A 21,234-nucleotide genomic window follows, 5' to 3' on the forward strand; every position below is an offset into this window, starting at 1 on the left:
GCAATTCGTTGATACAAATATGACATCTAACAGTCAAATTATTAACATGAATAAAAACATAATACCAATATCTTAACAGTAAAATAACAAAAAACATATTTATGACTGTTGTATGCTATTTCGTGCTAAACACTCTGACATTCACTCCTCACAGCGCCTCTGAATGTGTCGCATAATAAACCTCTTCATATAGATAACCAGTGCAAAAACAAAGTGTGATGGATGCTCAAAGAGACATAACATTTCATCTTATATAAAATAATTGATCAACAATAAAATCATGAATGAAACACAGAAGAAACAATCAAAATGAAAAATAAAACACTTGAAAATATCATTGAAAGTAATTCTAAAAAGACACAAAACAATGTTCACTTATAAAGACTAGATACTGTTTCATCAAATGTTAAAAGAATAACAAAGTTGATTGGTCACAGTATACCACCATGAAATACATCCTCCACATTCTTCACAAATAGCTCCACAGCCATGATTGGCTTATCTTATGTGAATATGCGACTTTAATGCATGTCAATTACTTCGGAAACCATTCTCAGATGGATACTGTGAATTTTTGACTGCAGAGAAAAGATAACAATTCTCCCTCATTCTCTTAACTCAATAACTTAATATTTGTGTAATACTTCATGTTAAAATCCGTAAAACATTTATTAGCAACAAAAATGTATTTCATTTTGAGTGGGATCACCAGCAGTATTGACCTCTCAGATTTTAGATACAAATCAATCATAGAAATCTTAAGCACTGATAAACATATGGCACTGTAGTTATTATATACAGTCATTCATTGAATAAACGTTAATAAAATATTCACTAACTCTAATTAACCTCCTAAATGTCCCCCCAATACAAATGTCTTGAGGCTGTTCCACTTCTCCCCGACATACTGAGCACCTCCGATCTCATCAGAAATTTCCACCCAGCCTTTCAATTTTCATAACACTTGGGTCCCTAACCACAAAACGTAACAGTTAAACACAGACTGGCAGATGCTGTAGTCCAACAACCTCTTTGATGATCGGGGCTAGAGATGTACATAGGGTTGAATATGTCACACCAAGGTATTTTACAGATCAGCAGTGATTACTGAAAAGTTGACATAATTATGTGACCAGACCAATTTCTTTTCTTGTATCACGGATCTACCAAACTGATGTTTCTCTGATTTTGGAGAACAAACAAAATATCAAAACTAAAATTTTGATAGACTTCAAAATTGTGTCTAGCCATCAGCAGCGTGTAAATAATTTCATTGGATGAATGCTGTGTCCCTGCCAATCAAATCACTTCATTTTTGCATAGCGTTAACTGAAAACGTGGCCTAAACGAGGTCGGTTACAGTTTGTGAATTTATCCTTGTTGCTGTTTTTTGTATGGTTTTAGCAAAATGTCAACAAAAGTGCTATAGCCCAACGGTCACAAAACATAGCTGAATTGAAGCTCACTGACTTTTGGTGATTTGTCATTGGATGTTATGGCCACATGCCCTGCCAGTCTGATTGACGGCATAATGAAGTTTGGCTTCTTGGAGTCGCAGAAGTTGGTTCCTGAGTAGTTACCCCGTACGTCAGGAAATGTTTAATGTTTCCATCCAGACAATTTGGTCCAAAGAATCCGTAATACAAGAAACAATTAGCATGGTCTTATTAAGCATCCCATAGTGAAACATTTGCTAGGCTGAGATCAGCTTCCAGTTGCCAAATAACACTCTCAAAACAGGCTGCTAATGGTTTGTATTGCACTAGGGGAAAAACACCTATGATTTGTGGGAATATATCTGCTTTTCTATTTCTTTGTTCTTTGATAAGTAGTTCTTTGCTGATGCTCATGTAAGCCATTTTTTTTCAAAAATAGTGAAATAAAATATCTGCTTGATAAGGCACAAAAGTATAAATATCAACAATCATCTCATACAGACATTTCTATAAAGCTTAAATGATTATCTAGATTCTGAAAAAGAAATGAGTTTAATAACTAATATTGATGATACTTTTGTCATAAAGCACTTTGAAGAAGGGAAAATGTCAAAATTTGAAAAACATCAAATCACTAGGACGGATGTACAAACATGTTGTTTCACAGACAACATGGAATGTTGGACAGATATTCTACACATGGACATCCACATTTCACCAATTAAAGATGAAAAACTCTTCTCGCTATTCTACCAGCAACAGAAGAAATAAAACATGACTGGTCAGAGTACAGATCTATAAATCGAGAAACATTTCCATAAGAAAAATACAACTAAATCAATAAGAATATTGAACTGACCAAAACAACTTTCCTCTACTGTTGAAAAATATAATCCATAATAAAATCAAAAAGGAATATGAATAAAATTGCCAATTTCTTTAATAATTTCTTTATTAACATGGCAGACTGTCATGAACTGACTGTGACCAAGCACAGCCTTAGTGAGGACTACTGTGGAGACAGGACCATCTAAAGGATTTCAACTTCTTTTTAATTTTTTCATCTGATGTTTCTGTAGAGATGCTGATATTATTATTAAGTGAGTGATCCTGTCTCCATGGAAACTAGCATCTCAATGCCTCTTACAGAAAAAGCATGCAGTAATTATTTCCTTCATCTGCAATTACAATTTTCATTTAATCGAAGAAAGTGTGATGCATGTTGTCTGTAAATGACTGTACACTGCTTTATTTGCTGGTGTCTGCTGCCTGTGTTAAGAACAGTGTTGACGGTGGCTCCTGCTTCTGGGCGACATTCTCTTCATCAGAGTCGTCTCCCATTGTTATGCGGCTGCTGACGTCCTCCAACTCCTCCAGTTGACGTTTCATGTTCTATACAGAAGTTTATAAGTTTCATGATATATACAGATGTTTACAAGGTTTATGATTTATATAGAAGTTTATAAGTTTCATGTTCATCTAGACCCATGTTAACCTACCTGTAGATCGTCAAAAGCAATGTTAACTTTCTTGTCGTTTGTCAAGAGCCATGTTAACCCACCTGTATGTCGTCTAGAGCAATGTTAACTTTCTTGTCGTTTGTCAAGAGCCATGTTAACCCACCTATGTCGTCTAGAGCCATGTTAACCCACCTGTATGTCATCTAGAGCCATGTTAACCCACCTATATGTCGTCTAGAGCAATGTTAACTTTTTTGTCGTTTGTCAAGAGCCATGTTAACCCACCTGTATGTCATCTAGAGCCATGTTAACCCACCTGTATGTCATCTAGAGCCATGTTAACCCACCTGTATGTCATCTAGAGCCATGTTAACCCACCTATATGTCATCTAGAGCCATGTTAACCCACCTATATGTCATCTAGAGCAATGTTAACCCACCTATATATCGTCTAGAGCCATGTTAACCCACTTGTATGTCATCTAGAGCCATGTTAACCCACCTATGTCGTCTAGAGCAATGTTAACTTTCTTGTCGTTTGTCAAAAGCCATGTTAACCAACCTGTATGTCGTCAAGAGCAATGTCGTTTGTCAAGAGCCATGTTAACCCACCTGTATGTCGTCTAGAGCAATGTCGTTTGTCAAGAGCCATGTTAACCCACCTGTATGTCGTCTAGAGCAATGTCGTTTGTCAAGAGCCATGTTAACCCACCTGTATGTCGTCTAGAGCAATGTCGTTTGTCAAGAGCCATGTTAACCCACCTGTAGGTCTTCCAGATAGGTCTGTGTTCTGTGGTTCATGTCCTTCAATTTATCCCTCATGTCCTTCACCTTCACCTGAAACAACCAGAGCCAAACAGAGTCAACTTCCAGCAAGGTGGGATAGACCAGCTTCACACACTTAAACAATCTTGTCATGCCAGTCCAATACCTGAGTTACTCTCATGTTTGTTTGTTTGTTTGTTGTTTAACGCTGCACACAGCAATATTCCAGCTATATGACGGCAGTCTGTAAATGTGATTGACATCATGAGCAATTGGGATACGATGTTATGCATCAACCAAGTCAGCGAGCCTGACCACCCGATCCCATTAGTCCCCTCTTACGACAAGCGCAGTCGCCTTTTACGGCAAGTATGGGTTGCTGAAGACAGATTCTAGCCTGGATCTTCACAGGTCGTATGGCGGTTGTGCCTATTGTTGAGACATATTTCTTACCTTTGCCATGACCTTCTTCTGTGCGATGGCCTGAGCATCTTCATCACTTGGCTCCATGTTCTCCAGACTCACTGGAACAGATCCGACCTGTTTATCATGCAGAACAGCTGGTCCAGGGAGGGATCACCCTTTCCCATGTATTTACTTCTGACCTTTAAACACGTGTGTTGCACGTGTGTTGCACGTGTGTGTAATACGTGTGTTGCACGTGTGTGTAATACGTGTGTTGCACGTGTGTGTAATACGTGTTGCACGTGTGTGTAATACGTGTGTGGCACGTGTGTGTAATACGTGTGTTGCACGTGTGTGTAATACGTGTGTTGCACGTGTGTGTAATACGTGTGTTGCACGTGTGTGTAATATGTGTGTTGCACGTGTGTGTAATATGTGTGTTGCATGTGTGTGTAATATGTGTGTTGCACGTGTGTGTAATATGTGTGTTGCATGTGTGTGTAATATGTGTGTTGCACGTGTGTGTAATACGTGTGTTGCACGTGTGTGTAATATGTGTGTTGCACGTGTGTGTAATATGTGTGTTGCATGTGTGTGTAATATGTGTGTTGCACGTGTGTGTAATATGTGTGTTGCATGTGTGTGTAATATGTGTGTTGCACGTGTGTGTAATATGTGTGTTGCATGTGTGTGTAATATGTGTGTTGCACGTGTGTGTAATACGTGTGTTGCACGTGTGTGTAATATGTGTGTTGCACGTGTGTGTAATATGTGTGTTGCATGTGTGTGTAATATGTGTGTTGCACGTGTGTGTAATATGTGTGTTGCATGTGTGTGTAATATGTGTGTTGCACGTGTGTGTAATACGTGTGTTGCACGTGTGTGTAATATGTGTGTTGCATGTGTGTGTAATACGTGTGTTGCATGTGTGTGTAATACGTGTGTTGCATGTGTGTGTAATATGTGTGTTGCACGTGTGTGTAATACGTGTGTTGCACGTGTGTGTAATATGTGTGTTGCACGTGTGTGTAATACGTGTGTTGCATGTGTGTGTAATACGTGTGTTGCATGTGTGTGTAATATGTGTGTTGCACGTGTGTGTAATACGTGTGTTGCATGTGTGTGTAATACGTGTGTTGCACGTGTGTGTAATACGTGTGTTGCATGTGTGTGTAATATGTGTGTTGCACGTGTGTGTAATATGTGTGTGGCACGTGTGTGTAATACGTGTGTTGCATGTGTGTGTAATACGTGTGTTGCATGTGTGTGTAATATGTGTGTTGCATGTGTGTGTAATACGTGTGTTGCATGTGTGTGTAATACGTGTTGCACGTGTGTGTAATACGTGTGTTGCATGTGTGTGTAATATGTGTGTTGCACGTGTGTGTAATATGTGTGTGGCACGTGTGTGTAATACGTGTGTTGCATGTGTGTGTAATACGTGTGTTGCATGTGTGTGTAATATGTGTGTGGCACGTGTGTGTAATACGTGTGTTGCACGTGTGTGTAATACGTGTGTTGCATGTGTGTGTAATACGTGTGTTGCACGTGTGTGTAATACGTGTGTTGCATGTGTGTGTAATATGTGTGTGGCACGTGTGTGTAATACGTGTGTTGCATGTGTGTGTAATATGTGTGTTGCACGTGTGTGTAATACGTGTGTGGCACGTGTGTGTAATACGTGTGTTGCACGTGTGTGTAATATGTGTGTGGCACGTGTGTGTAATACGTGTGTTGCATGTGTGTGTAATATGTGTGTGGCACGTGTGTGTAATACGTGTGTTGCACGTGTGTGTAATACGTGTGTTGCACGTGTGTGTAATACGTGTGTTGCATGTGTGTGTAATACGTGTGTGTAATACGTGTGTTGCACTTGTGTGTAATACACCACTGTATTTCGCTCTGCCTTAATACAGAACTTGTAACAGTCCATTATCAGGAGATGATGGTACTGTTGGATGGAGAAAACACTTGTCTTCACCTCAATGTGTGTTCCTACAAATTTCACAATATTCTGTAACTCACCCTCTACCATTTGGGCAATTCAGCTGAAACAACTGGTCCTTAACAAATGAACTGTGAGAATTTTCTCATATCAGTGGCTATATTATATTTATAAAAGTGCCATTTTGTACTTAACTATGTAAAAAAGTGCCACTCACAAATAATTTCATCGTTTATTAGGTGTGTGTGTGTGTGAGTGTGTGTGTGTGTGTGTGGGGGGGGGGGGGGGGGGGGGGCATGAAAAAATGACACACTGAAATTTATCACAACAAAATGTGGTCGGGGGATATAAAAAAATGACAGTCCTATTTTTTCAAATACAAAAATGTGAACATTATTTAATCTGCATGCTAGCTCACAAACACATGTGCATTAATCTTGAACCCAATTTCACATCACCAATGTGGCCTGAACAAAACACAGGTAGGGCAGTAATAAAGGATACAAGTAAAATACATTTGTATTTGCATTTTAAAACAAGATAAATACACAGAATCCCAGATTTCAGCAATGAACGTGAGACTGACCTGGATCAATGTTACTGGACACAAGCTTCCTCTCATACTTGGACCTGAGAAACAAGAGAAGATTTTCAGGAAATGATTGGAAAGTCAGAAGGATTTTACACCACTTTAAACAGTTTACATCATGGTGAGGTTCTAGGTCAGAGAAGCCCACAGTGTGCAGGTCTCAGATGTTTACAGATTATCCCACCTTGAATAGAATCTGACAACGAGAATTTGAAAACCTGATCAAAAGAATATTTTGGAATGGCTAATTGTATTGTCAAGATTGTATGTATTCAGTCGTTAAGCTATCGTTCAGAATACCCCGTGTTAAAGTTTTCGAGGTTGCATGATTAGAAATCACATTCCGACTGTCACTTTCATGATCTGGTAAGCAACGCTCTGATTGGTCGGATGAAAGGTCATTCAGATGTGACCCCTAATTGGATGTCCTCAGATCTTTGTTTAGCGGTAGCGAGAACTAAGATCTGATTTTAATGAGATTTGAACGGGACCAACAAAGGGGAAGAGGCTTAATGCCTAGTTTTACATAACTGCATTGAATGCAAAGTTAACGTACAGTATGAATTACCTCACAAGTTAAAAATGTAAGAACTTTAAAAAAAAATCAATTTTCAACAAAATAATAATTATTGCCCAATTTCTCAGCAAGGGTACCATCGGCTCCTAGAGATATCCCTGCTAACAATCTCACCCCTCAACATTGTGGACTGAGCCACTTTTTAATATTGGGTCACAACACATGTCTTGACATATCTGCTGTGTTTACCAGTAGTCAATCTTTAACAAGGTACAAGTATTAAAGGGAGAAAACTCCATACATACAACTGTTCTTCCAAATCTTCATTTTTCTTTGACACTTCACCAAAGAGAGCTGAAAAACATTAAATATACACACTAAAACAAGCATGAAGTACTCGCATCTACTGCAAAGAGAATTTGATGACATATGACGGCATAGAATAAATCATTTCTGTTGTTTTAAAATAATGCATATGCAGAGCCTCATGACAAATCTCCAATACCACAGTTGTCCTTTTATCCAGATAAAAATTAATTCAGAATCCACCATTAAGAAAAAAGGCTACTGTCCAATATGATTTGATCAATCTGTTTTTCAAACTTGACATACATTGTTATTGATGTATGTAGACCTGTTACTTACACAAAAATATATTTTCTCTGAAACAATGTTTTTCAATGCATATAATTTCCGTCATAATGCCAAATAATCTAGTACAATTAGTTTTTCTTGGGTTTTCCCCGCAAAAATAACCACGCTAAAGATGAAATGGTTAATCATGTTAATTCTTGACTAATTGACATACCTGCATGTGCTTGTTCCTTTTTGTCCAGTAGATCTTTCATGTTAGCAAGATGTTCCTGAAAAAAGGGAAAGAAATGTTCTTAAAGCTGGAGGACATGACATTAAAAAAACATCCTACAGCAGATTTTGGCGCAGATGCAAACACATACAAATTGAAAATAGATGTTTGTTTGTTTGTTTGTTTGTTTGTTTGTTTGCTTGCCACTCTCAGCAATATTCCAGCTATATGACATTGGTCTGTAAATAATCGACTCTGGACCAGACAATCCAGTGATTGATATCATGAGCATAGGTCTACACAATTGGGATATGATGACATGCATCAACCACATCAGCAAACCTGACAACCCAATCACATCAGTCGCCTCTAATGACAAGCATAGTCGCCTTTTTTGGGTTGCTGAAGATCAATTCTAACCAGGATCTTCATGGGTGGAAAATAGATGCAAAAATTATCGATGTTTCTATTCTGGTCAAAACTACACTCAAAGTTCATCGTGTCCATGGTTAATTTTCTTAAATCTAACACTGAAATCCCCATCAATAAAGGGATTCTGAACAAGTGTAATTATATATAATATCAATGATCAGTCAAATTGTTAGAAAGGAATTGAAGCATGCCACATACAGTGAAAACCCTACATTCTAACTCGAAAAATGATCATAAATATCTGTCACAGAATACACAAAATATAAAAGTCTTCCCACAAAGTTTATTATACAGCCTCCGAGGCAGAGAAAGGACCAACGTGTGCATCTTTCACTGTGCGCTCAAGCTCTTCCTCCATCTTCTTATGGTCCCGGTCTAGTCTCTGTACACTCTCCCTCAACATGGCGTTCTCCTCCGACACATCCTGGCCACCCAGTGATCTAAAATCATTATACAGACTTTCTTAATGAGTTAATCCCTGTTTATAATGTATGCAGAAAATGTACCCTACGTTCATCATGTTTATGATAATATAAAACCTCTTAGCAAATTAACACTGGGCTAAATCAAACGCCATAACAGAGCAGAGTATTAAAAAACACTTAAACAAATAGAAGCTTGCCATGTTGATAATATATCAAAACAAAACAAAATCAACATTTCAGTCTGAGACATAAGAGATTCTGGCCTAAAACTGTAGACAGACACACTGAGCCTTGGTCTTTCCAACACTGCACTTTGGTGATCTTAATATAAAGTGTCTTATCACTAAAATTACTTCAAATTTGAGAAATAACTTTTTTGACGGTATTTCTATTGTCATTTAGTTCACAATGACCAATGACCAAGACAAGTCTCTGCAAGAATGACAATCCAGTGATTGACATCATGAGCATCAATCCATGCAAATTGGGATACAATGACAACCAAGTCAGCAAGCCTGACCACCTGATCCTGTTAGTAGCCTCTTACGACAAGCATAGTCGCCTTTTACAGCAAGCATGGGTTGCTGAAGACCTATTCTACCCCGGATCTTCACTCAATGCTTGGACTTAATTCCTGTCTGTAAAACATATTGTTAGAACTAACCAAAGGGTCTTTTCATTATTTTAGGAATGACAACTTGTATACTGCTTATAATATATCTGTGCTGAAAGTGGTACTGGGTCTCATTGCAGTTTAAAAGTAAATGTAAATTATAGTTTGGATAAACAAAAGTTTGAAAGCAAACCTACATGCAGATTAATTCTCACTGATCATGCTAATCCCTAGCCTAGAGCTGCGATGGGGTCCTACAGTATGTAGGGTCATGCCTTGACTGTAGGACCCCATCACGGATCTTGGCTATCTACCAATATGAACGACTGCATTATATGAGTAAAAGAAGTGCGTCCTAGACGATCAGGATATCAGTGCAACACATGACATAAGTGGATATAATTCGTGAATCTGTGAAATAAGGTCATAAAGAATCATATTTTGCATTTTGTTGTCATTAAACATACTTACTATTATTATTTTTTATTGTGTACGAGATTGTTTTGTGTACGAAATTACATTTGTATACACCCTTTACAAGTGTAAAATGACTGAGTCGATTAGAAACGGTTGTTAACAGTAAATATTCTATAGGGATTCTTGAGTTCAAATATATGAAACAAAATAACGCACTTGACACTTCTATTAAGTGATTTCCTGGCATGCTTTGGTTCCCGTGGTCCAGGAATGCGCGTGCCAAAGGCTATTTGTTTCTCTTCCATTTCTCCATTACTCTTGTGTAACTTCGGAATTGTTTTCTTTGCAGATAACGAACCGGCCATTGTATCCTTCCTGGTGGCGCTAAACCAACATACACAGTTTCATGTCTTTGTAAACTAAACCAGTGTCATATGATTTTTAACAGGCCTTAGCAACACCACTTGAATATTTGCGCGCAATATTTTGTTTTCATTTGTTTCCTTCCTGAATCTATTTTCCTTTCTAGCGTGCACAGACGAGTTTTAAGTAAAATCAGAATAGAATGCAGAGATAATTTCGGCATACTATAATTCCCTTAAATGCTTGCATTTCAATGTTTTGGGCGTTTTTGTTTAAAACATCATCATTCTAATGTACATAGTATACATATTCTGCTTTTCTACAGTTAGTGCTAAAATAATATGTTGTTCTGTAGCTAGTATGGTGCATCAAAGCTCCGAACAGTATAATGGTGACACGCGCATCAGAGGAGCTCGAACCAAACTTTCCACTAAACGCGCACCTGCTGACGTTGAATTAGAGTTTACGTATCTGCAGTTCTATTCCGTGTGCAAGCGGAATGCTTTGAGAATACTATTATTAATACTAGAGTTTATATACTATAATAAAAACATTACGTCCAAACAAAATTAATTTTCATGTACGTCTATAGCACTAGTTCGGACTAATGACGGGTTTATAGTGCTAGTTCAATGACTTACCACGCCGCTGTTTACAATACACATTACAGACAGAGTAAACTGACACTTAGCCAACCGGTCCTTGTTATATCCCCTTACTGCCGAGGACAAGGCGGGGTAATAACAAGTAACATCCTTTAACGTGTTTTGGTATGACGCGGCCGGGGATCGAACCACTGCTCTCCGGGCAGACGCTCTATCCATTAGACCACGGAGGGGGTCGCATGGACTTTGGAGTTCAGTTGGTACTGTCCGTTAATTTCCAGTTATCTTAAATTCTTTGATAAACACCGAATGTTTATTTATTTCGGAAGTTGCATATAACCCATGTTTTCTACGAGGGAGGAGTGTGGGTAAAGGAGCTTATACGTTATTTTTTACGAATTTGTATTAAATCTCTCTCTAAAGTTATAGAACATCCGATTTTTTCACATATAACTATAGTTAATCTGTCATGACATGACATGACATGACATGACATGACATCTCTCTCTAAAGTTATAGAACATCCGATTTTTTTCACATATAACTATAGTTAATCTGTCATGACATGACATGACATGATTATTTATTTCGGTGCCTCGGTTGACCAGGCGTTTATTCGATGTGGATGTTTATTTAAGGCTGGAGTTTAAGTTTTACGGTACGCTAAAATATTTTGATGCAAAATCCTAACCTGACACTTCTGTCATTAGACTAAATAGAATAGATACTTAAGAATCAGAACAGTATGTATCGAATGCTTTCGGTTACACGTAAATTAACCTTCCAAGAATAACTCCAAAAGCGTTATCCAAACAAATTAAAAATGAAAATAAAGTCTGTTTACTCATTCCAACTGCGATGGGTTAGATGCAGGCTATACGTAGAGGAGAGCAAGTGATTGATACGCTGCCTAGTAAGGAAGGATAATAGTCAACTTGTTCAATCTTTATTTCCACAAGGATCACGTGGTACATGGAAACAGCTATACGTTGTTGTTAAGATAACTTGGCTTTTGTTAATATTTTAGAAAAAAACAACGATGGTTTGAAGGTTGTGCAAGGTTAATGGACGTTTGGATCTGAGAAGTAACATCCAAAATCACTGCATTGTCTGTTGCTGTAAGTGTTTAAGAGGTCACTTTCTGCCTTCGCAAATTTTGGCTGACCTGTCCCTCTTCGGGACTCGTGAGTGAGTGAGTGATTTGGGTTTAACGCCTCTTGTAACAGTATTCCAGTTATATCGCGGCGTGTCAGATTAAAGTGGGAGGAAAGCCCGAAGTGATGCATGCACGGTTATGGTGCTTATGGTAACCTAGAAACATAATCGGGGCGAACCGGGATTCGAACCCACGATCATAGGTTTCTGGCGTGCCCAAGAGACGCACCTCTGCACAGCGAATCGCGGCGCCTTAGACGACTGGGCCACCCGTGCCCCCTCGGGACTCACGTGTGTGAGTAGGGTACACATATCTATTGCGAGTTTTGGTATTCATATACTTTCTGCTTTTGTATTGATGTGATTTCTATTTTCGTATATTGATATAATATCATTTATATCTCTGGCTGCTCTGTTTATATACGTTCGAGTAGTTTAGTTTGGCCTTTGCTATTTCATCTCTTCTCTTCGGGCGATCTACGACAGATAGCGGAACGAACTACAATTCTTGTTTTCACCGAGTTCGGGCTGGGGCGTGGTCTTGGCATTCCAGTAACAATTGAGCAATGGATTCAGGTTGATTGCAAGATGGACATATCTTGTCGTAGTGCTTTTTGTGACCGAGATGTTTATTTAAACTTTCCTTTCATTTGAGTATGAGTATAGCTTTTGGTGGATCTTGGGTTGAATTTTGTATAGCCATCTGCCGATCTTATACTTGCGTCCCACTGGGCTTGCCATCTTTGGGCCATGTAGGCTTTGGTTTTGCTTTTTATGTCTAGTTTACTAAAGGGAACAGGCTGCAGCTCCGCTCTGTCTAGAGCTAACTTCGCCACTGTGTCTGCTTTTTCATTTCCATGAATATCTATGTGAGACGGGTTCCAACACATCTCCACCGGTTGTCTTTGGTCCGATAGTTTTGTATATTCGTATTGAATATTATTGACTGTGTTTAACATGGAGTTTGAGTTTCTGCCGCTGATGGCTTGAAGTGCACTTAGCGAGTTTGATAGCATGACTGCCTTTGCTTCCGGTATGAGGTTGAGTGCATGATGAATTGCCTCCAATTCAGCAGTGAATACTGACTGACGATCAGGCAGGCGAACCGGAAGTGCTTGAAGTTTGGAGCTGTGGAAATGGATCCCGTAACCAGCACTGTTGTTGATAGAATTCTTGGATCCATCATTGTATATAAGGGCCCAGCTGTCTCAGGTAGTTTGAATTTTAGTGACAGCTATTGATCGTAGTAGGGTTGGGTTTTCTTTTTTAGTGTCTTCTGATGTTAAATCAGTGTCAACTTTGGGAGTTTTGAAAGTCCAAGGAGTGTGTAACCCTTTGTAGTGACTTTCTGGTGTCTGAATGTCATCACAATTCGGATGGATTCATGTATACTTATATCCCAGATGGCTTAAGTGAGGGGTTTCTCCGAGCTAGGGCTTCAACTCGGCTGTTTTTGTCTTGCCATATCTTTTTCACCAAAGGGTGAAGTACCTGTTGCTGCACCTGTGGCCAGCATTAGAGCTTTTGTATGTATTCTGTCGATGCGCCACATATTGCTGATGAAATCATCACTTCATTTCACTGCACCTGGTAGTATTGTAAACTAAACATTTCCAATTTCCATTTCAACTGCTACTGGGCTCAGTCTTAATTATTATTTTAAATAACCTAATTTATTGTGAATTTCATAGGGCTACGAAATTGCTTTCGACTTGGGGAAGGAAATGTCTCACTTCTAGGGGTACGAATTCGTTTAGGTTACACATTTACATACATCCATTTGTACAGGTAATTGATGTTTCGCATGTTTAAATATAATTACATCTTTATTTTGAAACTCGAATCACGTCGTGTCAAAGCGCACAAGTGTCTAAAATCAAAGAACATAATGTGTGTTTTCACTCCGCTCGACACGGAATCGAACCCATGTCAGAACGTGAAAGTACAAACCTTTGTCAGCACCGGAAATGTCTATAAGCTCCACGGCAATGTTTTTGTAAGCTGAGCTCCGGCTGTTCAATGCATGTATTATGTATGGCTACGAAGCGCAGCGCAGATACTTTGCAAAACGTGTATTTCATGCTGAATCAATGTTCGGAGCTTACTATTCCTTGCCAAGATGTCGGAGTCAACAAATGCGTCTCAGGTCTGAGTGTTTTGTTGATCTTTCGCTGTAGCTCTGACTGATTTAGATACTTCTTATGGTTCTTCAAATTATTTGTTCTAAAATGTTTACAGGCAAATTCAACTGATGTTCGAAACAGTATCAATAACTGACGAATCGATTATTGAGTTCGGAGAAACTAAGTCAAACTCGTCAATATGAGTCAGGGCTGACAGTAACTCTAGTAACAGTACACTGACATAGGCTATGATTATTAAACAGACACGACGACATGTGCTATAAGCGATTCATAGTTCCACGTCGCTTATGAACATAATCTAACCACTATCAGACTATACTGTACCAGAATGCATTGTGCATTGAATGACCGCCAAGTAATCGAATCCTACAAATATGTATCGATAACTGGTTGTGCCTGCCAGTTTTATGGCATGTATTTATTGATATGTATAACTGGCTGCTGTCTCATATGTGATGATGCATGCGGCATAACTGACATATTATTCATGTGTCAAAATACTATGTATGATGACCAATATTGGCATTATCAATAATGATTGGTAGATATATCCATTTCATCCCTTCTATGTATTTCATTTTAACATCCTTCAACAAAATAGTTCTGAGGTGAAATTGGGTTTAACATGATGTTCCATAATTATTGAACTATACCATGTCTGACTACTACTAGTACTACTCCGGACTGATGCTGGTTTTATAATGTTTAAAGTACTGGCCTACTGAGATACCATGGCACAGTTTAAACATAGATACCCCACTCTGTCACGGTATACTGACTATGAGCAAACCGGTCCTTTTTTTATCAGCTTTATTCCCAGTGCCAGGCAGGGTAACAACAAGTAGCATATATAACATATTTTATTATTATGCGTCCGGGGATCAAACCACTGACCCTCCACTCTCACAGCAGAAGCTCTATACACTACACCACAGAGGCATTCTTCGACAAACATGACAAGACTTGTTAATTGCTATAGTTTCTGACAAAGCATATATTTATTTCAATTAATGCTGAAACTCTAGCTGTCTTTATCATAGATTTAAATTTTAAAAACACAACACATTTAGCTGTCCCAATTATGATCTGGTAGACATTCCTGCTCCTCCTGCTTGTTTTCTATCATGTCTCTCATTGCTTTAATGGTTATTAAGCCTTATTGCTTAAATGGTCAAGACTCACACTGTATTAACAAGCCATCATTTGATGTTTTAGAAAACGACTGATTTCACGAACGTTCCTCTCAGCCATGGCGATTGTCAAGACAAAGAGAACCCGAAGAAGAAGCCAAAGCGTGTTCTGCACTTCAGTGATGGTATCCTAGAGGAGTACTCCACAGACGAGGAGGATGTACAGATCAAACCAAAAGAACCATCTATCGACCCAGTCAGTCACACAAAAATGGCATACAGTTTTTATTTCAATTTCCCACTGACCCTAATTTATTACACCAAAGTTTACTGACTCTTCACTAAGCAGAAATGGTACATGTGGTAGATTACATGTTTTTTCCAATTTGTCATTAACATACCAGTCAAACAAATATTTCCCATATTCAATAACACTGATGTAGAAAGTCATGTAATTGGACATTATTAGGTATGCACATGATAAACATTGCTTAATTATTTTTTACATTACCATCCCTTTATCTAGAAATAGTTTTCAATGTTCTTGATGTTTAAAAATGTGTTCACATTTCCTTGAACAAGTAAATTCCCTTATCCTCAGTTGAAGGCCACTTGTCTCCTGCCATTGTTCTATGTACCAGTAAACAAGGCTGTGGAAAGCATGTTGCGTAGCTTCACTACCGCTGAAGCCTTATGTAAATGTTTTAGTTGGTTAAAAAATTAAATGACTTTTTACTCGTATAAAATAGAGGTGTAACAAAACAGTGTGGTCACGATACAATATGTTTCCCGATGCTTAGGGTGTGACACAATTGGTATCCTGATACAGTACTTATATTTTACAAGTTGATATTCTTTCTTTTTGCATGTGAATCACAAACCTGAATCATTTGTTATTATAAATTTCAGAGATCAAAGATTGGGTATTGTAGACAGAAACATATTGGTAGAGGGCACTGGGAATGTTACGCTATTTACGGCCAACCATGAAATACTAGAGAATCTGCATGAGCTGGTGGTTGAACAGTTTCTGTTATTATTCAAATGATTTCACGCCAATATAATTTGCAATGAAATGTATCATATGTATTGCGATACATGGCCCGTAAATTAATGTATTGTATCGTTGGCCTTGTATCATGATACAATACTGTATCGCCGTATAGTTACATCACTTATTAAAAATGGTGAATAATACCAATAAAAGTAAACAAAAATTCTTTCTGACAAAAAACACAATCAGTTATCTTTTAGTATTGTTTCGGAATTGTATTTCCATAATGGTGTGACCTATGGCTTTGTTTTTCATTCATAAGTAGCCGTACTTATCTGGAAGTTGAAAATTATTATTAATTTCTTTTTTTTCGACCACTTACAGGTACATTGAATTTTAGGTCAAGTTTTGTGTTAACCAACTGATAAAAACTAAAAGACCACATCATTATTTACTGCTTTTTTGGCCTCATGCATGAATTGTCATACAGTCATTAGCAGCTCCTAATGGACATGCTTTATGATTTTCAGAAAAAACTGTCTTGGTTGCCATGGTTCTGGTATTGCTTGATGACAGCATCAGCTCGCACTCTATCAGGTAAATTGTCAGAGACCTCTTTTCGCAAGAAGTTAAGCATATTATGATAACTAAAAACGAGATGAGTAAGAGTTGTGCCCCTACAGAATCTCCATAGGATGCTGAGGGGGTTGGACGCATCAAACCACTGTATAGTGATAGTAAAAAAAAATACATGTTGCGATGCACATTGAGATTCTGCTCTCGAATAAGGTTCCCAGCAACCAGTGAGACAACTGATAGGTTCAGGGACACTGTGACTTGGTTGATTGAGTGGAAGCTGCTCATAATATCATTCACTGGTTTGTCTGGTCCACTGTTATATAGAAGAGTGGGGATTATTCAGCATTGACCTCCATTCTCTTCTTTATAAAATATTCACACACTAAACATGTCCAGAAGAGGCAATGTCAGTTACTTGACAGACAAGGCTTTGAGTTTTTATCACAGGTGGGAAAGTTTGAAAGATTTTTTAATTTAATTTTAATTGATGGTTATTATTTGAAGAAATAATTTATGCAAATTATCTTAAAATGTGAACATGTTGTATCAGCCAAAACACCTATGGTTGGAACAAAAGAGTCCATGCAGATGAGACCACTATATACATCTGTGCTCTCTTATTCATCACCTTGATCTATGATGACTGGTAGAGATTCTGAATAACATACATCTACTTTTGACTCAGTCCTCTGAATTGTCTAGTTACAAAATTATGCACGGTTATATTAAATTTGATAGTCAAGTCCCGTTAATCCGACATGGTTGGTTGCATATGATTGTGTCGGATTAATGAGTATGACGGATAAACGAAATTAAGTAGTATCAACGTCTGTGGTCGTACATCGGACAATTACTGTACATTATAGATAACGATACAAACACGTAATAGAAAAATGAAAAATGATAATCTGATTTTATTGAGATTGAGGTAATCTAAGCAGGTGATTAATCCTGTTTTCTTTATTCAAAGCATTAATTGTTTATTGTTAAGCAATTTTATCTCTGCAGCCGTTGAAATATGCAGCTACCAGCCGACTCGTCTCGCATCAAAACACGAGGCTGTGCACATGACCACGGAGTACGCTAATCACTGTGCCGGATAAACAAGACTGATTAATGAGTGATTTCAGTAATTCGTTGCAAATTAGGTGTGTTGGAGTCAGAGTGCAAGACTATAGGATTAACGGGTCTGAATAACACTGATTTAATCAGTTCCCATCATTTGTGTTGGACAAAGCTGATTGTCGGATTAACAGGACTTGACTGTATTAACATGCAATTGATTGATCCTGTTAATCATTAATGTGCGTTGACATTTGGGGTTGATGTGTTGAAACAGTGTTACCATAGTGATGCAGTCAAATGCCCTGCTGGTAAGGAATGGCAAATATAAGCAGCTTCTCCGGTGTGGTTTGTACGTCAGTATATGCTGGCAGTGAGATGTATATTCCTATGAATATTAAATGAAATCTGATCTTTCCATCACTACAGTGGCAGACCTGTGTGGAGAGAAGTTGGCCTGGTTTTTCGGCATCACAGCTCCCAAATACCAGTACGCCATTGATGAGTACTACAGGCTCAAGGAGGAGGTACTGTGACATAGAGAACATGGCTTTATATTAAATAGTATCATTTTACAGATTGTTTCCTTAGCCATGCTTTGCTAGGGGTTTCCTGATGTGTTTGGATTTCTGTAGCCATGCTTAGCTAGGGGTTTGAAATGAGTTTTTTTGCATTGATTATTAACAGAATGACGTTATATGATAAAGAAATTATTAAGCTTCCTTAAATGTCATATATTCGGACTGAGAATTGTATTATGCGACTTACTTTCTGCGGACCAGAAATAAATAAGTAAAACAACCCATTTACTGTCAATATTAATCTATTATCTAGAATACTGTTATTAAAACTTGTTGAAAACGTATCATAAAAACGCCAAAACACAATGAATGACAACAAATCCAAATCTCTCTCTCTCTCTCTCTCTCTCTCTCTCTCTCTCTCTCACCCTACTTACACACACACACACACCCTACTTATGTGTTGAGGAAATAAAAATAATATTTGAAATTGTTTTTTTATGTTCTTTTTTTCTGAATGTTTGGGTTAAACATCTGAAAAACCAAAAAACCAAATGTCTGGCCTAACAATGATGTTTGTAATGCAGGAGGACAAGGACAAGGAGATGATGGAGCGTCAGCATGCTGAACTTTCCTCCGTCAACATCCAGGTAGTGGAGCAGAGTAAGGTCCCCCAGCAGCCTGCCTCCCAGTCCCCCCTCAAATACTGACCACGGGACAAGCACAGAACATACAGAAATCCATCCCTTATACCTATTTATTGTACAGTATTACATGAAACTGGAAAATAGGAAGTGAAGATGTACTTCAGGTTCCAAGCTAAACCAATGAGTCCTCGATGTTATAAAAATATTTGAGGGTGTGTGTTTTCAAATAAATAAATAGTAATTACATGTTTAAAATTCATGCAATTATGTTAACAATTTTTGTAACATATAGAATTATTCAAACTTGATTGCATTGTGGTACTTGCATGTAAGCAGAGCCCTATATATCCAGGTGGAAGGGAAGCAATAAAACAGCACCATGACAGTTTACAGTGCAGTGTTTCAGGACATAAAATACATTGTGCAACATTTGTATGCACTAGGGTTACATAATGAGGAATTTATTAACAACACTTTTCAATTTCTTTTTTATGTTCGTAGACTTTTATCAGGAAGGGTTGAGGGTTTTTAACTTAAGGAGGATTAGTTATTTAAAAAAGTGTCTTCAAGGCATGAACAACAAAATAGTGAAAACTATTTTTACGCTCTCTGATTTATTTAACTATTCGTCTTTTAAACATTCATCTGTCCTTGAAAAAGTGTAGGTAGAACCTCTGACCTCCTGTAAAGAACAGTGTTATTAAGGTAACTAGACACATGTGTCATGCTTAATACACTGTAGGATCTTAAATCACAAGTCTTAGTGTGGTGACATTACGACATGGTAATGATTTGATGTCACAAGTTCACTGAGTTACAGGACAGTGGCAATGCCTAGTGGTTAATTAGCTGTAGCCCATCAGGCCTTAGACCCAGGTTCGACTCTCCACATGGGTATGAGTGGCCAAGACATCTAAGGCGCCGCGATTAGCTGTGCAGAGTTGCATCCCTTGGGCACGCCAGAAACCTATAATTGTGGGTTCGAATCCCGGTTCGCCCCGATTATGTTTCAAGGTTTGTCAGCACCATACCCGTGCTCGTGGGTTTCACCGAAGTGGTAAACATCTTAGACCTGCATCACTTCGGGCTTTCCTCCCACATTAAGCTGACACGCTGTGATATAACTGGAATACTGTTAAAAGTGGCGTGAAACCCAACTCACTCACTCACTCCCCACATGGGTACATTATGTGGGGCCCTGGTGCCCCTGGTGTAATATTGTTAGAAGAGATGTAAAATCATTCTCAGTCATCATGTCACACATGATCTGGAGGTCATGGGTGGAGCTGGTGGATCACATAGCCTGGTTACCTACATGGTGTCTCTCTGTCCCAGGGATCCAAGTGTTACCTGCAAATACATCAGTGACAGTTCAATATCTGTAACCATGGTAACATTCCCTTGATTCAGAATAATAATGCATTCCATACATATATGTTGATGCTCATTTGTCATCCCAAACTGCCTTCCACAGGAGATATAGCTACAGTGAAATTGCAGAACAGTGTTTTTCAGACCATTGTGACGTAATCAGTAACCGTGACATCTCAATGAAATTACATACCTAATTTCTCTGCCATTGAAACCGGATTACTGTATTGTTTACACTGTATTACTGTCTACGAAATGAAAAAAAATTGGAAAAATGATTTTGGATGCTAAACAGACACACCCTTGTGTCTTTTGATGTCAAATTTAATACCCTCAATAAAAGTTTTAAACTCCTCAGCAAACTTCAGTTTTAGACTTTTAACCACTTCTGTTGATACATTTGATCAAAAGACACTGGGCGAGATTCTCCGTTTCTTTTGGTGAATGCACCACACTCATTTCTTCCTATACACCAATCTCATTAAAATCAAATCTTTGTTCTCGCTTCCGTTAAACAAGGATCTGAGGACATCCCATTACGGGTCACTTCAGACCGACCTTGTGGAACTTTGACCGACCAATGGACTGACCAATCAGAAGGCAGCTTTCTCGTGCTTTACGGCACTAATTTCAAATTGGCGACTACGCTTTGAAACATATTTTGACAAATTCACGATTACAAATTTGAAACCTGAACAAAAGAACATTCTTGAATGATTAATAGATGGTCTAGATTGTATGGATTCAGTTGCAAAACCTGTAACTATCGTTCCGAGTTAAAGTTTTCGAGGTTGCATGATTAGAAATCACATTCCGATTGTCACTCTCATAATCTGGTAAGCGATGCTCTGATT

General features: G+C 38.2%; 2 protein-coding genes across 2 annotated transcripts; one reads left to right on the forward strand and one right to left on the reverse strand.

Annotated features, from left to right (window-relative positions):
• Nucleotides 1-1,033: 1,033 nt before the first annotated feature.
• Nucleotides 1,034-10,309, reverse strand: LOC139442809 (M protein, serotype 2.1-like). Its single transcript, XM_071223701.1, has 8 exons — nt 10,026-10,309; nt 8,674-8,794; nt 7,926-7,980; nt 7,423-7,471; nt 6,598-6,641; nt 4,115-4,185; nt 3,659-3,733; nt 1,034-2,828 (listed from the first exon to the last, which is right to left on the reverse strand). The coding sequence occupies exons 1-8, from the start codon at nt 10,172-10,174 to the stop codon at nt 2,685-2,687; spliced, it is 708 nt and encodes a 235-aa protein (XP_071079802.1). The 5' UTR covers nt 10,175-10,309; the 3' UTR covers nt 1,034-2,684.
• Nucleotides 10,310-14,035: 3,726 nt separating this feature from the next.
• LOC139442646 (protein FAM177A1-like) lies at nt 14,036-20,684 on the forward strand. The gene is made up of 5 exons (XM_071223503.1): nt 14,036-14,078; nt 15,292-15,462; nt 16,731-16,797; nt 18,271-18,368; nt 18,950-20,684. The coding sequence occupies exons 1-5, from the start codon at nt 14,052-14,054 to the stop codon at nt 19,070-19,072; spliced, it is 486 nt and encodes a 161-aa protein (XP_071079604.1). The 5' UTR covers nt 14,036-14,051; the 3' UTR covers nt 19,073-20,684.
• Nucleotides 20,685-21,234: the final 550 nt, after the last annotated feature.

This window comes from Haliotis cracherodii, unplaced genomic scaffold, assembly GCF_022045235.1.
Source record: "Haliotis cracherodii isolate W230 unplaced genomic scaffold, xgHalCrac1.p SCAF_5, whole genome shotgun sequence".
Lineage (NCBI taxonomy): Eukaryota > Metazoa > Mollusca > Gastropoda > Lepetellida > Haliotidae > Haliotis > Haliotis cracherodii.